This window comes from Salvelinus sp. IW2-2015, linkage group LG13 (assembly GCF_002910315.2).
Source record: "Salvelinus sp. IW2-2015 linkage group LG13, ASM291031v2, whole genome shotgun sequence".
NCBI classification, from domain to species: Eukaryota; Metazoa; Chordata; class Actinopteri; order Salmoniformes; family Salmonidae; genus Salvelinus; species Salvelinus sp. IW2-2015.
In genome coordinates, this window is record NC_036853.1 from 20409843 (window position 1) to 20426261 (window position 16419).

A 16419-nucleotide genomic window follows, 5' to 3' on the forward strand; every position below is an offset into this window, starting at 1 on the left:
ACTATCTACTGCATCTTGCCTATGCCGTTCGGCCATCACTCATTCATATATTTTTATGTACATATTCTTATTCATTCCTTTACACTTGTGTGTATAAGGTAGTTGTTGTGAAATTGTTAGGTTAGATTACTTGTTAGATATTACTGCACGGTCAGAACTAGAAGCTCAAGCATTTCGCTACACTCGCATTAACATCTGCTAACCATGTGTATGTGACCAATAAAATTTGATTTGATAAATACAATGTGATTCCATAAATTTATGGGCAGCCACATCTATATTGTACAAAAATAAACACTCATACTTCGATAGGTTTCTGTGTGTTTTCAACATTTGTACATCCCAAATGATAAACCTACAATAATCTACACCATCTCAATCTAATCTCAAAACGAGATGGCAAGTATCATCTACAGTAGATACAAGAAACAGCAAAGTATATATATGGCCATATATTACTTTTACTCTTTAGGAATCTCTCATCATCTTCACCACACTCTCTACATCTTCCTCTCACCATCCAACCTCCTTCATCCTCTCCTCATCCTCCTCTAGCATACCCATCTCCATTCCTTCATCCGCCTTGCTTGGAGCCACTCTCAGACGCGGGGTCATCTGTTGCTCTCATCAGGGCCTCTGGTGTGCCATTCAACAAATTCTCTTCCGTCTTTCATTGATTCTTTTCCATGTTTACAAACACCAGAACAGACTATTTCAGGGCTGTTACAGTAGTGTAGTAGGTCTGGACTAGACAGCTACCCTTGAAACTGCTGGTTGAACTGAAGAACTCATCTAAGGCATGGCATAAAAATGAACTACCAGTAGGCATGTCTGAGCCATGGTCACCCCCACAGCACTTACACCTATGAAGGTTCCCAATCATAGCCATTTCTCTCTATTTTCATTTTCAGCATTTCAGTCTTCCACCAATTGTATTTACTTGATTGTGCCAATGTTCAGATTGACGCTGCCACAAATCAGGGAGAGAGACTGGGCAGGCGCTAAGGGTATTCTCCAGCTGATCAGAGAAAGCAGGAAGAATTMGGAGAGCATCTCTGTAGCGACCGTCCTCAGCTGGAAGAAAATGCATTGATTTATTTTAGAAAGCTAAACAGAACATTGTGATCCTGTATTTATAAACAAAGCTTGTTTGGTCGTCTGTGTCAAGAGCGAGAGTGGATTCAACGAAAACAGCAGGTAACGTTAGCATTAGCTTGCTGGCTAGCTAACATTACAGCTGTGTGTTTTCTCTGTGGCTATGAAATGAACGTCGTCGCCAGCGGCCTGTCTGCATATTCATTTTAGCCACACGCTAGACTATACTCTTAACTAAAATAATGACATTGTATTTGTTGACTTCAAATAGCTAGTCCTGATTGTGTTAGGTAGCCAATTATTAACCAACTGGCTAGCTAAACCAGCTCTGCTAGCTGACGTACATTTTCCATTCACAGAAGACAATGACTGTCTGGCATTCTCGATATTTCAGATTTAGCTGGCTGTGTGGCGTGACTGCAATATGATATAGCTCACTCTATTCTTGATGACGAATTGCTGAGGATAGCTACTGTAGCTAACGAACCTTAGCTGGCTATTGTTACACAATCAGTGTTGTTGATGTCAAAGGATTAATTGGTGTCAAATGATTAATGTTACTGGTTATGTCATCAGATCAGAGGAGATGTATCAGTGTGTCAACTGGATTTTATGTAGAGTGCTAGCTAATCCATTGAATACTGTAATCATCAAATACCATGGTTAACTGCAGCTCAGCGATGCCCCGGGCAGGGCCTTGCATTGCCTAATAAGTCGCTGTCATACCAGCTTTCTGGTATACAGACTGAACTAAAGCACTTAAACGTGGAAAGTTTCCTTACAAGCCAGAATGTTGTAAGGATTTCGTCAATACAAATGTACGTGACTTAGTTGTCCAAGGGACAGCTGATATAGGAACGTCGGCGAGGTCTTGCATATATTATTGCTAGTCTGTACCTGCTTTAACCAACTCCTGTATCATACACTAGGCTATGTGAAGTGTGAACTATGCTCTCAGCCAAACAGAAATATCAGAGTTTTACTTCCTTCAGATAAACCTTTGATTATGGCTGCCTAAACTGGTTGTTTACTTTCTTACCAGATATGAGGCTCTCTGTCATTTCATCATTCCCCTTATAGCTGATGACCTTCTGCCTTTTAGATACTAGGAATAGGCTACACCTTCTCAGCTGATAACTGCTTTTTCCTCACTTGATTTTTAAATGCACAATCTGTAGTTTCACAGTCCCCTGTGGCATTGGGACATACACTCAAGGGTGCAATTAAACACACAAACACTCCTCRCTCCATCTCTCTCTTCCCATCCATCCCTCTTTTCTTCATAGATTTTGGGATGACCAAAACTTCTTACCACAACTTGACGTTACAGATTGTGCCTTTAAAGTGCTTATTTCAAAGCTGCATACTTACATATATGCAACCCAGCTCTGCTAGATTTGGCTTTTCTCTTCTTTCTGTGCATCTCTCTCTCTCTTTTCTCTGTAGTTGCGTGAGATAGAGCCCTGTCCCCTGCCACTATCTCCTTCTCTGTTTACCAGAAAGTTCTACTCCGCTCCTGGCCACGGAACGGCCCTTTTCCAACTGCACTGCCAGAAGGAGACGCTGAGAAAAGCAACAGTTTCAGAGTCTGAGCTGGATTCAATGGTACCAGAGGGACTGGAGGAACTTGGGTGGAGGAACTTGGGTGGAGGAACTTGGGTGGAGGGGCTGGGGCAAGAGGGGCTGGAGCAGGAGAGAAGGGCTTGGGGTGGAAGCTGTGAAGACAGGAGAGGTGGGATGTGTTTAGACAGAGTTCAATTCAATAAATCTTTGTCCCCAATTCATGTGCAGCATAAAAGTATGAAAAGGCGATGGGTTTGGAGTGGGAAAAGGAGGTATTTACTCTTCCTTGCGCTGTCTCTCCTCACCTAAATGCATTTGACTTCAGTTTCAGCGGAACAATTTGATGTTTGGTTGTACAACTCGGAGGCTACACAGGAGGCCTTTGTTCCACTGAGAAGCAGGGGTTGAGTTTTATGGACCTGGGGCTGGGTTTGATGCACACCCAGGTACTCAACTGATCTGGGAACAGGAATGGTTGAGGCTAGCTGGAGGAACAGCATGTTTTCTACTCCGGGGTTCAGKGAAAGAGACAGGGCCTAGGGAGGAGAGCGGAGAGGAGGAACCAGGGAGGAGAGTCACACTCAATGAAGAGGTACAGGCAGCAGAGAACAGACACAGGAACCCTCCCCTGAGAGAGCTTGGTACCACAGCATAGCCAGCAAGAGGTTTTAAATCAAACCCTGCTCCCCAATAAAACTGCTCCCACGTACCACCCCTTAACAGGGAACAGGAGCACCTCTGAATAACAACTAAGGCCACTCTGCTGAAATGGAACATTTTAGTGTTTAAAAATCTGTCCAACAGCACCACCCACTCATAAGTAGTCCTAACTCTCCTACATCACATCCTGGCAAGCCTGAAATAATCCCTCTAGGCCTAGGGGTTAGGGGAAATGGTTTTAAAACCAGAATGGTTCTGTTACTGAATATGCTTGTTTAAAAACTCTAAATGAGTTCTATATGTTTTGAAGATTTAGGTGAAGTGTTCTTCTCTGCTCTCACTTTACATGGTGAGGACTGCAGGCCTCACACAWACAAACCCCACTCCTTTCTTGACTGCTCTGTCTGCTGTTACACTTAAATATGTGTTTGACGAAACATGACCAGTGTTTTCCAGAAACACTGTGTACAAAACATTAAGAACACCTGCTCTTTCCATGACATAGACTGACCAGGTGAATCCAGGTGAAKGCTATGATCCCTTATTGATGTTACTTGTTAACTCCACCTCAATCAGTGTCGATGAAGGGGAGGAGACCGGTTAAAGAAGGATTTTTAAGTCTTGGGACAATTGAGATGGATTGTCTTTGAGTGCCGTTCAGAGGGTGAATGGGCAAGACAAAACATGTAAGTGCCTTTTGAACTGGGTATGGTAGTAGGTGCCAGGCGCACCGGTTTGTGTCAAGAACTTTCACGCTCAACAGTTATGTGTGTGTGTGTATAAAGTACGGTCCACCACCCAAATGACAACCAGCCAACACTGACACTTCTGTGGGAAGCATTGGAGTCAACATGGGCCAGCATTCCTAATGTTTGGCATACTTAGTTTATAGATTTAGCAGTGGCYTAAAGACTCAGGGAACATTGAGAGGAACCAGACTCAATCATTATTCTGAACATAAGAGGTTGTGTTGGACCAGAAGTGTGTAAAGACTCAAGCAGGCAGGCCAGCTATGCCACACTATATCTGTGACGTGATAACCATCTGGACAGTAAGCTGGTGTTGAGTGAGTGAGTGTCTGGCGTTGGTATGATGACTGTAGCAGCAGTGGTCACCTGGAGGACTCGCTAACAGTTTGCAGGCTTTCGTTTCCAGCCCAGCACACCTGATTCTACTTATCATGGTTGATTATTGGATGTGTTATTTCTGGCTGGAGCTAAAGCCTTCACCCCCCAGTAGGACCAGGGTTGCTGCTGTACTGTAGCAGACAGTATTTTTTTGTGTGTGTGTGTGTGTGTGTGTGTGTGTGTGTGTGTGTGTGTGTGTGTGTGTGTNTGCTTTGCGTGTTTGGTATTTGTCTGCTATTGGTATAATGACTGTAGCAGCAGTGGTCATCTGGAGGGCTTGCTGCAGGCTTTCATTTCCAGCCCATCACTTACACGCATGATTCTACTAATAAAGAATTATCCTTGATTAGTTAAACAGATGTTAGTGCTGGGCTGGAYCAAAAGCTTGCACCCCAGTAGGACCAAGGTTTCTGCTGAACTGTATCATTAATATGTGTGTGAGGTTTGTAACAGGTGTGTTTCTCCTCCTGTCCTACAGAGGGAGCCAGAGCGGGAGGAGCAACCTGAAGACGCCATCATGCCTCCCAAATTCAAACGACACCTCAATGATGAAGAGGTCACGGGATCCATATGCAGCGAGAGGGTGAGACACTGGTGGAGGGAGTCAGGTTCAATGGTTTCTATTCTATTTACAAAAACATTTGTTTCCCCAGTGCAAACTCATTTAAGCTCGGAATTAAAAACAAGGGGAGAGATTTTGCGGGAGGGGCATTGCAGGGAGACGGAAACCCTTCTCTGAGGTTCAGAGAGGACCCATTCCTACTCTCTCAGCGTTGTTATTGTCTTCAGCTAAGATCAAAGAGAAACAGACACACACCCCCCTCGCCATCCCCTCTTCTCTGATAATAGCTCCTAGTCCTCTTCTGGGTCCCGGGACCACATCCAGGAGTGGGCAGAGCAGAGCAGTCAGATGGCGAGGATGGAACATGGGTAGTGGAGAGGCAGAAAGGGCGTTTGAACCACTCTTCAGATAAAAAGGATTTAAGCCTTTATCATATAGATTACATTCCCCCAGTTATCTGGTGGTGTCTTTATATGCAGCAAGAAAAATATTTATATCATTAAAGGTCCAATGCAGCTGTTTTTATCTCAATATCAAATCATTTCTGGGTAACAATTTTCAATGAAAATGATCAAAAAGAAACCAAAATAGCTTCTTAGCGAAATGTAATTTCTCGAACAAGAATTTTGCTAGGACTGTTTGGGAGTGGTCGGGGAGAGGGGCCTAATGGGAGAGATTTGTCTGACCCTTGACCTCTGACCTCTGCCCCCTCACAGAGGAACCTGTTGGAGGAAGACTCTGATGAAGAGGAGGACTTCTTCCTGTGAGTAATAATCCCACATACATTGTTTGTGTCTGAATTGACTACTTATTTCTGCCTATTTCTGCTTTCGAATAGAGCCCATATTGGGCTGTAAGGCTGTGTATCTGGAGCCAACAGATTTTCTGTATGCTTGTCTTTCAGGAGGGGACCAACTGGACCCAGATTTGGGGCCGGAAATGACAAAATCAGACAGTAAGTGTGTGTATGTGCGCGCGTGCGCACGCACGCGTGTGTTTGGTGTGTGTCTGCGCAAGTGTGTGTGTGTGTGTGTCTTTGGGAGGGGGGCTTGAGTCATATTAGAAATGATGAATGAAAGACGTAATTCCCTTTTTTCTTAATATTGAATTTCCTGCACCATTAACAAATCTGACTGAAAAGAACTACATGTGTTTCTGTGGAACTGCTGAACACAGTTGATTTTGATGGTTCTGGATACAATACTACTGCCTCCTAGTAGTACTGCCTCTTACTGGAACCCTCTCTGATTCCAAGGTAGACCTTGTCTTTTGGGCAGCAGGTGGTCTAGCGGTTGGTCTAGTAGTCACCGCCGATGCCCACAGCACATCGACTGCATGTCTGTTCTCCAATCACAGCCCTTCCACTGTCCTGTCTATCTCTGTCTGTCTGCCTGTCTGTTTGAGCGTTAATTTCCAGACAGACAGAGGTCCCTTGGTGCATCGCAGATTATTTGATGTATCCGGTCAGGTCGGTGCCCTTGAGCCGGTGCTTGGTATAGTCAAAGATCCTTCTCCTGGAGCTCTTGGAGGAGAGCTTGGCACAGAACTCGTTATGTTTCTCCATGCGGCTGCGATCAATGCACCGGCTGCAGTGCTCACACGGCTTCAGCTTGAAGTTGGTAGCACTCATCCCAAATCAACGTTTCGTCTCCACCTGAATGAAGGAATTAGCCTAATTTAGTTTGGTAAATGTAAAATACATTGCGTTTTCTTAATGAATACAACACTACACAGATTAAAATGGTCAAGGATAAAAATCAGTCAACCAAATTATTTCCATTGTGGTCCTCCTCGTTATTAGATGGGCAAAGGTACGCACAGCTCAGGCAAGACTGTGCAGTGAGCACTCTAAAGGCATTAAACTGAAGGGAAAAAATACATTATACAAATAGGCCTACTTATGATCACAACACTGAATTATATCATCAATAGACTAATTCACCTCTCTGTTTTTCTTATTCTCTTCATTTACACTCTTCTTGACTTGGACCCACTCCTTGTTCACCTATCTTTACATTTGACATATATATACAGTACCAGTCAAAAGTTTGGACACATCTACTCATTGAAGAATAATAGTGAAGACATCAAAACTATGAAATAACACATGGAATCATGTATTAACCAAAAAAGTGTTACACAAATCAAAATATATTTTATATTTGAGATTCTTCAAAGTAGCCACCCTTTGCTTTGATGACATCTTTGCACACTCTAGGCATTTTCTCAACCATCTTCATGAGGAATGCTTTTCCAACAGTCTTGAAGGAGTTCCCACATATGCTGAGCACTTGTTGGCTGTTTTGCCTTCACTCTGCAGTCCAACTCATCCAAACCATCTCAGTTTGGTTGAGGTTGGGTGATTGTGGAGGCCAAGTCATCTGATGCAGCACCATCACTCTCCTTCTTGGTCAAATAGCCCTTACACAGCCTGGAGGTGTGTTTTTTGAGTCATTGTCCTGTTGAAAAACAAATGATAGTCCCACTAAGCACAAACCAGATGGGATGGTGTTCGCTGCAGAATGCTGTGGTAGCCATGCTGGTTAAGTGTGCCTTGAATTCTAAATAAATTCCATATGTGTTATTTCATATTTTTGATGTCTTCACTATTAGTCTACAGTACAATGTAGAAAATAGTAAAAATAAAAACCCTGGAATGAGTAGGTGTTTCCAAACCTTTGACTGGTACTGTATATATATATATATATTTTTTATCTCACATCTGCTTTGGCTTACTCTCCATGCTGCCCTCTTCTTTGTTTTTCATCGCCTCTTTCCTCCTCTTTGTTATCTCTTATCACCCATAGGTCAGAATCCACCTTCATTTGGCAGATCTCCTGGATGTACTTTTTCAACTTGAACTGTTCCTTTGCTTTCTTCTCCTCCAAATTCTGGGCATCCATCTTGGCCTCACTCTTCATCAGGTTCCATTCCTGCCTGACACTGATCAGCTTGGGCTTCAGATATTTTGTCAACTGGTCAGCCTCCAGGTTGAAGAGATCCCATACCATCTCATTGGGGCATGGCGGTAGATCCTGTACATTTAAGGTCTGAATTAAACTGAATGTGTTTCTTCGTGACTTGTCCTCTGGTCTGACAGGCCGGAATAGCTTCTTTTTGGCATCATTGTTTGGCACAGTGACACTGGCTCTAGTGGGACACTTGGCTACCAATTTGGCTCCATGGACTGCCTTCCAATGGCTTGGCGCTATAGAGGTAGATGTCTTTCACCACGCAGGTTTGATCCCTCTTGGTCTGGATAGGTCACAGTGGCTTCCAGATGTGAGGAAAAGTAGCCTTCCCTCTCTGCTGAGATGTTGGAGCTGCATTGACTCTTCCCATTGCAGATGGCACTTTTCTTTTGCAGTACTGGGATTCTAGAAGGGGGATGTGGCTTCTTTTCCTCATTCTTAATTTGTTCCACAGCCTTCAAACTGGCAAGTCATTGCAGAGCACTCTTTCTTCAGTCAACTCCAGTACTGGGATTCTAGAGGAAGGATGCAAGGTGTGATGAACCTTCTGGTTGAGCTCAGGAAACCTCTCGGTGGCAGGCTGACGGGAGTTGGTGGTGGCAGGCTGACGGGAGTATGTACTGGCAGCACCAAGGTTGCCTGTTTTAGCATTATCTTTCTGTAGCAGCTGCAGCGATCTCCTCACCATCAAGGAGATTGACCGCGGCAGTTTAGGCACCTTTTTCCACAACCACGTTTTTGTCTAGTAGCACGTTCTATATTTTATGATGATCTACTGTAATAACTCAGGAGGAATCTGCTAGATGGTCTTCTTGATACTCATCTTCTATGTTCAGTAGTCAGTCACCAGACTGTTCAAATGGAATGTTTTTGGAATGTATTGATCAGTTGTGACATCATGGCTGGTTCACACATGACATTCTAATTCTATGGGCTCACGTGTTTATATAGTTGTGATGTCATAATGGATCAATACTGCCCAAAAGCAATACTGTAAGACTCAAATCAGTTATTTGTCACATGTTTCGTGAACAACAGGTGTAGGACTAACAGTGAAATGCTTACTTACGGGCCCTTCCCAACATTGCAGAGAGAGAGATAATAACACAAGGAATAAATACACAGAGTAACGATAACTTAGCTATATACACGGGGTACCAGTACAGAGTCGATATGCAGGGGTACGAGGTAATTTAGGTGGATCTGTACATATAGGTAGGTGTAAAGTGACTAGGCAACAGGATAGATAATAAACAGTAGCAGCAGCGTATGTGATGAGTCAAAAGAGTTAATGCAAAAAGAGTCAATGCAGATAGTCTGGGTAGCTATGTGGTTAACTATTTAACAGTCTAATGGCCTGGGTAATAGAAGCTGTTCAGGGTCTTGTTGGTTCCAGACTTGGTGCATCGGTAGCGCTTGCCGGGTGGTAGCAGAGAGAGCAGTCTATGGCTTGGGTGGCTGGAGTCTTTGACAATTTTTAGGGCCTTCCTCTGACACCGCCTTGTATAGAGGTCCTAGATGGCAGGGAGCTTGACCCCATTGATGCACTGGGCCGTATGCGCTACACTCTGTAGCGTCTTTCAGTCGGATGCCAAGCAGTTGCCAGACCAGTCCAGATCAAATCAAAGATGCTCTCAGTGGTGCAGCTGTATAACTTTTTAATGTCTGTGGCCCTTGCTAAATCTTTTCAGCCTCCTGAGGGGGAAGAGGCGTTGTCGTGTKCTCTTCACGACTTTGTTGGTGTGTGTGGACCATGTTAATTCTCTAGTGATGTGGACACCGAGGAACTTGAAGCTCTCTACGCGCTCCACTACAGCCCCTGTCGATTTGGATGGGGGTGTGCTTGGCCCTTTCGTTTTCTGTAGTCCATGATCAGCTCCTTTGTCTTACTGACGTTGAGGGAGAGATTGTTGGCCTGGCACCACACTGCCAGGTCACTGACCTCCTCCCTATAGGCTGTCTCATCGTCGTTGGTGCTCAGGCCGTGTCGTCAGCAAACTTAATGATGGTGTTGGAGTCGTACAAGGCCACACAATTGTGGGTAAACAGGGAGTACAGGAGGGGACTAAGCACGCCCCCCCCTGAGGGACCCCTGTATTGAGAGTCAGCGTGGCAGATGTGTTGTTGCTTACTCTCACAACCTGGGGTCGGCCCGTCAGGAAATCCAGAATCCAGTTGCAGAGGGAGCTGTTCAGTCCTAGGAACCTGAGCTTAGTGAAGAGTGATGACTCAGCTGTGGGATGGGCTACTCTTACAATTTTGCGCCGGTTTTCTCGATTTTAGGCTCAAAAGAAGCGCTTCGTCCTCTTATAGGCCACTGTGTTTTGTATTTTTGTTTATTTTCCCTGTTTTTATGTTTAGAATGTCAATGTTACTATGGGAGATGACGCTGTCCTAAAGCATTTGATGTAAGCGTTTGTAGGCCAATTTTGAATCCGTAAATTGACTACATTAGCCATAATGCACATTGACTGGACATTTCAAATTACCATGGCTGTTATCCATCACAATAGTAATATTAATTTATGCAACATGCAGTATAGAATGGACAGTATCAACTGCACTGCAGTTCTCATGACCCGCTGCTCTTTTTTTCCCCAACTCAAACTAACCCTCAAATCCTTTCAAATAAAGCAATGTACATAATTAGTCAGATGCACTAGGACTAAAACATAGGCAACAAACGTGAGCTGGTAGATTAGTCAACTCGCACTGCAGATGTGGAAATTACTCTCCCAGTATGGATGTTTGGTGTGCACAGACATGCAGGACTAGGGTTTAATATTTTCCCATCCCAAGAAATAACTTTTCTCCCCGGTAACCCGGTATTTCCCGCCAAAACCAGAAGTGTCCTTCAAAAGTATTATAAAGCATATAAATATGTCTGTATTTGATTAGAGCTTTGATCAGCATAAATTCTAACCTGATGCTACCTGAGCCTGATGAGCCATATATTAAATACATTTRATTAATTACATTTAATGAGCCCAAGCCAAAATTATTGTGCCCTTATCCAGTACATGTATGATACAGGCTACTTACTGCACATTACGCACAACAGAAAAAGCCCGTAGATGTAGCTAGCTACAGTGGGGAGAACAAGTATTTGATACACTGCCGATTTTGCAGGTTTTCCTACTTACAAAGCATGTAGAGGTCTGTAATTTTTATCATAGGTACACTTCAACTGTGAGAGATGGAATCTAAAACAAAAATCCAGAAAATCACATTGTATGATTTTTAAGTAATTAATTTGCATTTTATTGCATGACATAAGTATTTGATCACCTACCAACCAGTAAGAATTCCGGCTCTCACAGACCTGTTAGTTTTTCTTTGAGAAGCCCTCCGGTTTCTCCACTCATTACCTGTATAAACTCCACCTGTTTGAACTCGTTACCTGATATAAAACACCATGTTCCACACACTCAATCAAACAGACTCCAACCTCCTCACAATGGCCAGACCAGAGAGCTGTGTAGGACATCAGGGATAAAATTGTAGGACCTGCACAAGGCTGGGATGGGCTACAGGACAATAGAAAAACAGCTTGGTGAGAGGCAACAACTGTTGGCGCAATTATTAGAAAATGGAAGGAGTTCAAGATAGACGTCAATCACCCTCGGTCTGGGGCTCCATGCAAGATCTCACCTCGTGGGGCATCAATGATCATGAAGAAGGTGAGGGATCAGCCAGAACTACACGGCAGGACCTGGTCATGACCTGAAGAGAGCTGGGACACAGTCTCAAAGAAAACCATTAGTAACACACTACGCCGTCATGGATTAAAATCCTGCAGTGCACGGCAAGGTTCCCCTGCTCAAGCCAGTGCATGTTCCAGCCCGTCTGAAGTTTGCCAATGACCATCTGGATGATCCAGAGGAGGAATGAGGAGAAGGTCATGTGGTCTGATGAGACAAAATAGAGCTTTTGGTCTAAAACTCCACTCGCCGTTTTGGAGGAAGAAGAAGGATGAGTACAACCCAAGAAACCATCCAACCGTGAAGCATGGAGGTGGAAACATCATTTCTTTGGGGATGCTTTTCTGCAAAGGGGACAGGACGACTGCCACTGATATGAGGGGAGGATGATGGGCCATGTATCGCGAGATCTTGGCCAACAACCTCCTTCCCTCAGTAAGAGCATTGAAGATGGGTCGTGGCTGGGGTCTTTCCAGCATGACAACGACCGAAACACACAGCCAGGGCAACTAAGGAGTGGCTCCGTAAGAAGCATTTCAAGTCCTGGAAGTGCCTAGACAGTCTCCAGACGTAACCTGAACCCAATAGAAAATCTTTGGAGGAGCTGAAAGTCTGTATTGCCAGCGACAGCCCCGAACCTGAAGGATCTGGAGAAGGTCTGTATGGAGGAGTGGCCAAAATCCTGCTGCAGTGTGTGCAACCTGGTCAAGAACTACAGGAACGTATGAACGCTGTAATTGCAAACCAAAGGTTTCTGCTACCAAATATTAAGTTCTGCTTTTCTGATGTATCAAATACTTATGTCATGCAATAAAATGCAAATTAAATACTTAAAAATTATACAATGTGATTTTCTGGATTTTTGTTTTAGATTCTGTCTCTCACAGTTGAAGTGTACCTATGATAAAAATTACAGACCTCTACATGCTTTGTAAGTAGGAAAACCTGCAAAATCGGCGGTGTATCAAATACTTGTTCTCCCCACTGTATATGTTCTCATTTTGTTACGTTACAGCCTTATTCTAAAATGTATTCAATTATTTTTTCCCTCATCAATCCAKACACAATACCTCAATGACAAAGCAAAAACAGGTTTTTATAATTTTTTACAAATGTATAAAAAAATCTATAAAAGTAATTATCACATTTACATAAGGATTCAGACCCTTTACTCAGTACTTTGTTGAAGCACCTTTGGCAGTGTTTACAGCCTCAATTCATCTTGGGTATGACACTACTAGCTTGGCACACGTGTATTTTGGGATTTTCTCCCATTCTTCTCTGTAGATCCTCTCAAGCTCTGTCAGGTTGGATGAGGAGTGTCGCTGCACAGCTATTTTCAGAGCTACCCAGAGATGTTTGATCAGGTTCAAGTCCGAGCTCTGGCTGGGCAACTCGAGGACATTCAGAAACTTGTCCCGAAGCCACTCCTGTGTTTTGGCTGTGTGCTTTGGGTCGTTGTCCTGTTGGAAGGTGAACCTTCGCCTCAGTCTGAGGTCCCGAGCGCTCTGGAGTAGCTTTTCATCAAGGATCTCTCTGTACTTTGCTCCGTTCCCTCGATCCTGACTAGTCTCCCAGTCCCTGCTGCTGAAAAACATCCCCACAGCATGATGCTGCCACCACCATTCTTCACCGTAGGGGTGGTGCCAGGTTTCCTCCAGACTTGACTCTTGGCATTCAGGCCAAAGATTCCAATCTTGTTTTTATCAGACCAGAGAATCTTGTTTCTCATTGTCTGAGAGACCTTTAGGTGCCTCTTGGCAAACTCCAAGTGGGCTGTCGTATGTCTTTTACTGAGGAGTGGCTTCCGTCTGGCCATTCTACCATAAAGGCCTGATTAGTGCAGTGCTGCAGAGATAGTTGTCCTTCTGGTAGGTTCTCCCATCTCCACAGAGGAACTCTGAAGCTCTGTCAGAGTGACCATCAGGTTCTTGGTCATCTCCCTGACCAAGGCCCTTCTTCCCTGATTGCTCAGTATGGAAGGGCGGCCAGCTCAGAGTCTTGGTGGTTCCAAACGTCTTCCATTTTTAAGAATGATGGAAGCCACTGTGTTCTTGGGGACCTTCAATGCTGCAGACATTTTTTAGTACCCTTCCCCAGATCTGTGCCTAGACACAATCCAGTCCCGGAGCTCTACGGACAATTCCTTCGACCTCATTGCTTGGTTTTTGCTCTGACATGCACTGTCACCTTATCGACAGGTGTGTGCCTTTCCAAATCATGTCCAATCAATTGAATTMACCACAGGTGAACTCCAATCAAGTTGTAGAAACATCAAGGATGATCAATGGAAACAGGATGCACCTGAGCTCAATTTTGAGTCTGATAGCAAAGGGTCTGAACACTTATGTAAATAACATATTTCTGTTTTTTATTTAACACATTTGCAAAAATTTCTAATGAACAGTTTTTGCTTTGTCTTTATGGGATATTGTTTGTAGATTGAGGGGAAAAAACTATTCAGTCAATTTTAGAATAAGGCTGTAACAAAATGTGGAAAAGTGAAGGTGTCTGAATACTTTCCGAATGGACTGTATATTGGATGCTGTAATCTCACAGTATCCCTTTAATGTTGGTATAGCCAGAGCCCAAAAAACTAAACAAATAAACATACAGTGAGGCAAAAAAMAATTTAGTCAGCCACCAATTGTGCAAGTTCTCCCACTTAAAAAGATGAGAGAGGCCTATAATTGTCATCATAGGTACACTTCAACTATGACAGACAAAATTAGAAAAAAAATCAAGAAAATCACATTGTAGGATTTTTAATGAATTTATTTGCAAATTATGGTGGAAAATAAGTATTTGGTCACCTACAAACAAGCAAGATTTCTGGCTCTCACAGAGACCAAAGTAACGTCACCATCAGTCAAGGGCATTGAAGATGAAACGGGCTGGGTCTTTCAGCTGAAAATGATCCAACACCACACCCGCGCGGGCAACGAAGGAGTGGCTTTCGTAAGAAGCATTTCAAGGTCCTGGAGTGCCTAGGCAGTTCTCAGATCTCAACCCATAGAAATCTTTGGAGGGAGTTGAAAGTTCGTGTTGCCCAGCAACAGCCCCAAACACCACTGCTCTAGAGGGATCTGCATGGAGGAATGGGCCAAAATACCAGCAACAGTGTGTGAAAACCTTGTGAAGACTTACAGAAAACGTTTGACCTCTGTCATTGCCAACAAAGGGTATATAACAAAGTATTGAGAAACTTTGTTTTGACCAAATACTTATTTTCCACTAATTTGCAATATAATTCATTAAAAATCCTACAATGTGATTTCCGAATTTTTTTCCTAATTTATGTCTGTCATAGTTGAAGTATACCGTATGATGACAATTACAGGCTCTCATCTTTTTAAGTGGAGAACTTGCACAATTGTGGCTGACTAAAATACTTTTTAGAACAAGTATTTGACACACTGCGATTTTGCAGGTTTTCCTACTTACAAGCATGTAGAGGTCTGTAATTTTTATCAATAGGTACACTTCAATGTGAAAGACGAATCTAAAACAAAAATCCAGAAATCACATTGTATGATTTTTAAGTAATTAATTTGCATTTTATTGCATGACATAAGTATTTGATCCCTACAATCAGTAAGAATTCCGGCTCTCACAGACCTGTTAGTTTTTCTTTAAGAAGCCCTCCTGTTCTCCACTCATTACCTGTATTAACTGCACCTGTTTGAACTCGTTACCTGTATAAAGACCTGTCCACACACTCAATCAAACAGACTCCAACCTCTCCACAATGGCCAAGCCAGAGAGCTGTGTAAGGACATCAGGGATAAAATTGTAGACCTGCACAAGGCTGGGATGGGCTACAGGAAAATAGGAAAGCAGCTTGGTGAGAAGGCAACAACTGTTGGCGCAATTATTAGAAAATGGAAGAAGTTCAAAATGACGGTCAATCACCCTCGGTCTGGGGCTCCATGCAAGATCTCACCTCGTGGGGCATCAATGATCATGAGGAAGGTGAGGGATCAGCCCAGAACTACACGGCAGGACCTGGTCAATGACCTGAAGAGAGCTGGGACCACAGTCTCAAAGAAAACCATTAGTAACACACTATACCGTCATGGATTAAAATCCTGCAGCGCACGCAAGGTCCCCCTGCTCAAGCCAGCGCATGTCCAGGCCCGTCTGAAGTTTGCCAAATTCCATCTGGATGATCAAGAGGAGGGAGAAGGTCATGTGGTCTGATGAGACAAAAATAGAGCTTTTTGTTCTTAAACTCCACTCGCTGTGTTTGGAGGAAGAAGAAGGATGAGTACAACCCCAAGAACACCATCCCAACGCGTGGAGGTGGAAACATCATTCTTTGGCGATGCTTTTCTGCAAAGGGGACAGGGAATACTGCACCGTATTGAGGGGAGGATGGATGGGGCCATGTATCGCGAGATCTTGGCCAACAACCTCCTTCCTCAGTAAGAGCATTGAAGATCGGTCGTGACTGGGTCTTCCAGCATGACAACGACCTGAAACAAACAGCCAGGGCAACTAAGGAGTGGCTCCGTAAGAAGCATCTCAAGGTCCTGGAGTGGCCTAGCCAGTCTCCAGACCTGAACCCAATAGAAAATCTTTGGAGGGAGCTGAAAGTCCGTATTGCCCAGCGACAGCCCCGAAACCTGAAGGTCTGTATGGAGGAGTGGGCCAAAATCCCTGCTGCAGTGTGTGCAAACCTGGTCAAGAACTACAGGAAACGTATGATCTCTGTAATTGCAAACAAAGGTTTCCTGTAC

At 43.8% G+C, this 16419-nt stretch overlaps 1 protein-coding gene across 1 annotated transcript in view; it reads left to right on the plus strand.

The window, feature by feature from the left end:
- Nucleotides 1-895: 895 nt before the first annotated feature.
- The window catches only part of vamp4 (vesicle-associated membrane protein 4), a 36823-nt gene continuing 21299 nt past the window's right edge, over nucleotides 896-16419 (plus strand). The window contains exons 1-5 of the mRNA XM_023999225.3: nucleotides 896-1197; nucleotides 2542-2700; nucleotides 4924-5028; nucleotides 5724-5770; nucleotides 5912-5962. Of these exons, the coding sequence (XP_023854993.1) occupies nucleotides 2698-2700; nucleotides 4924-5028; nucleotides 5724-5770; nucleotides 5912-5962 (206 nt within the window). The 5' untranslated portion in view covers nucleotides 896-1197; nucleotides 2542-2697. The remainder of the gene's footprint in view (nucleotides 1198-2541; nucleotides 2701-4923; nucleotides 5029-5723; nucleotides 5771-5911; nucleotides 5963-16419) is intronic.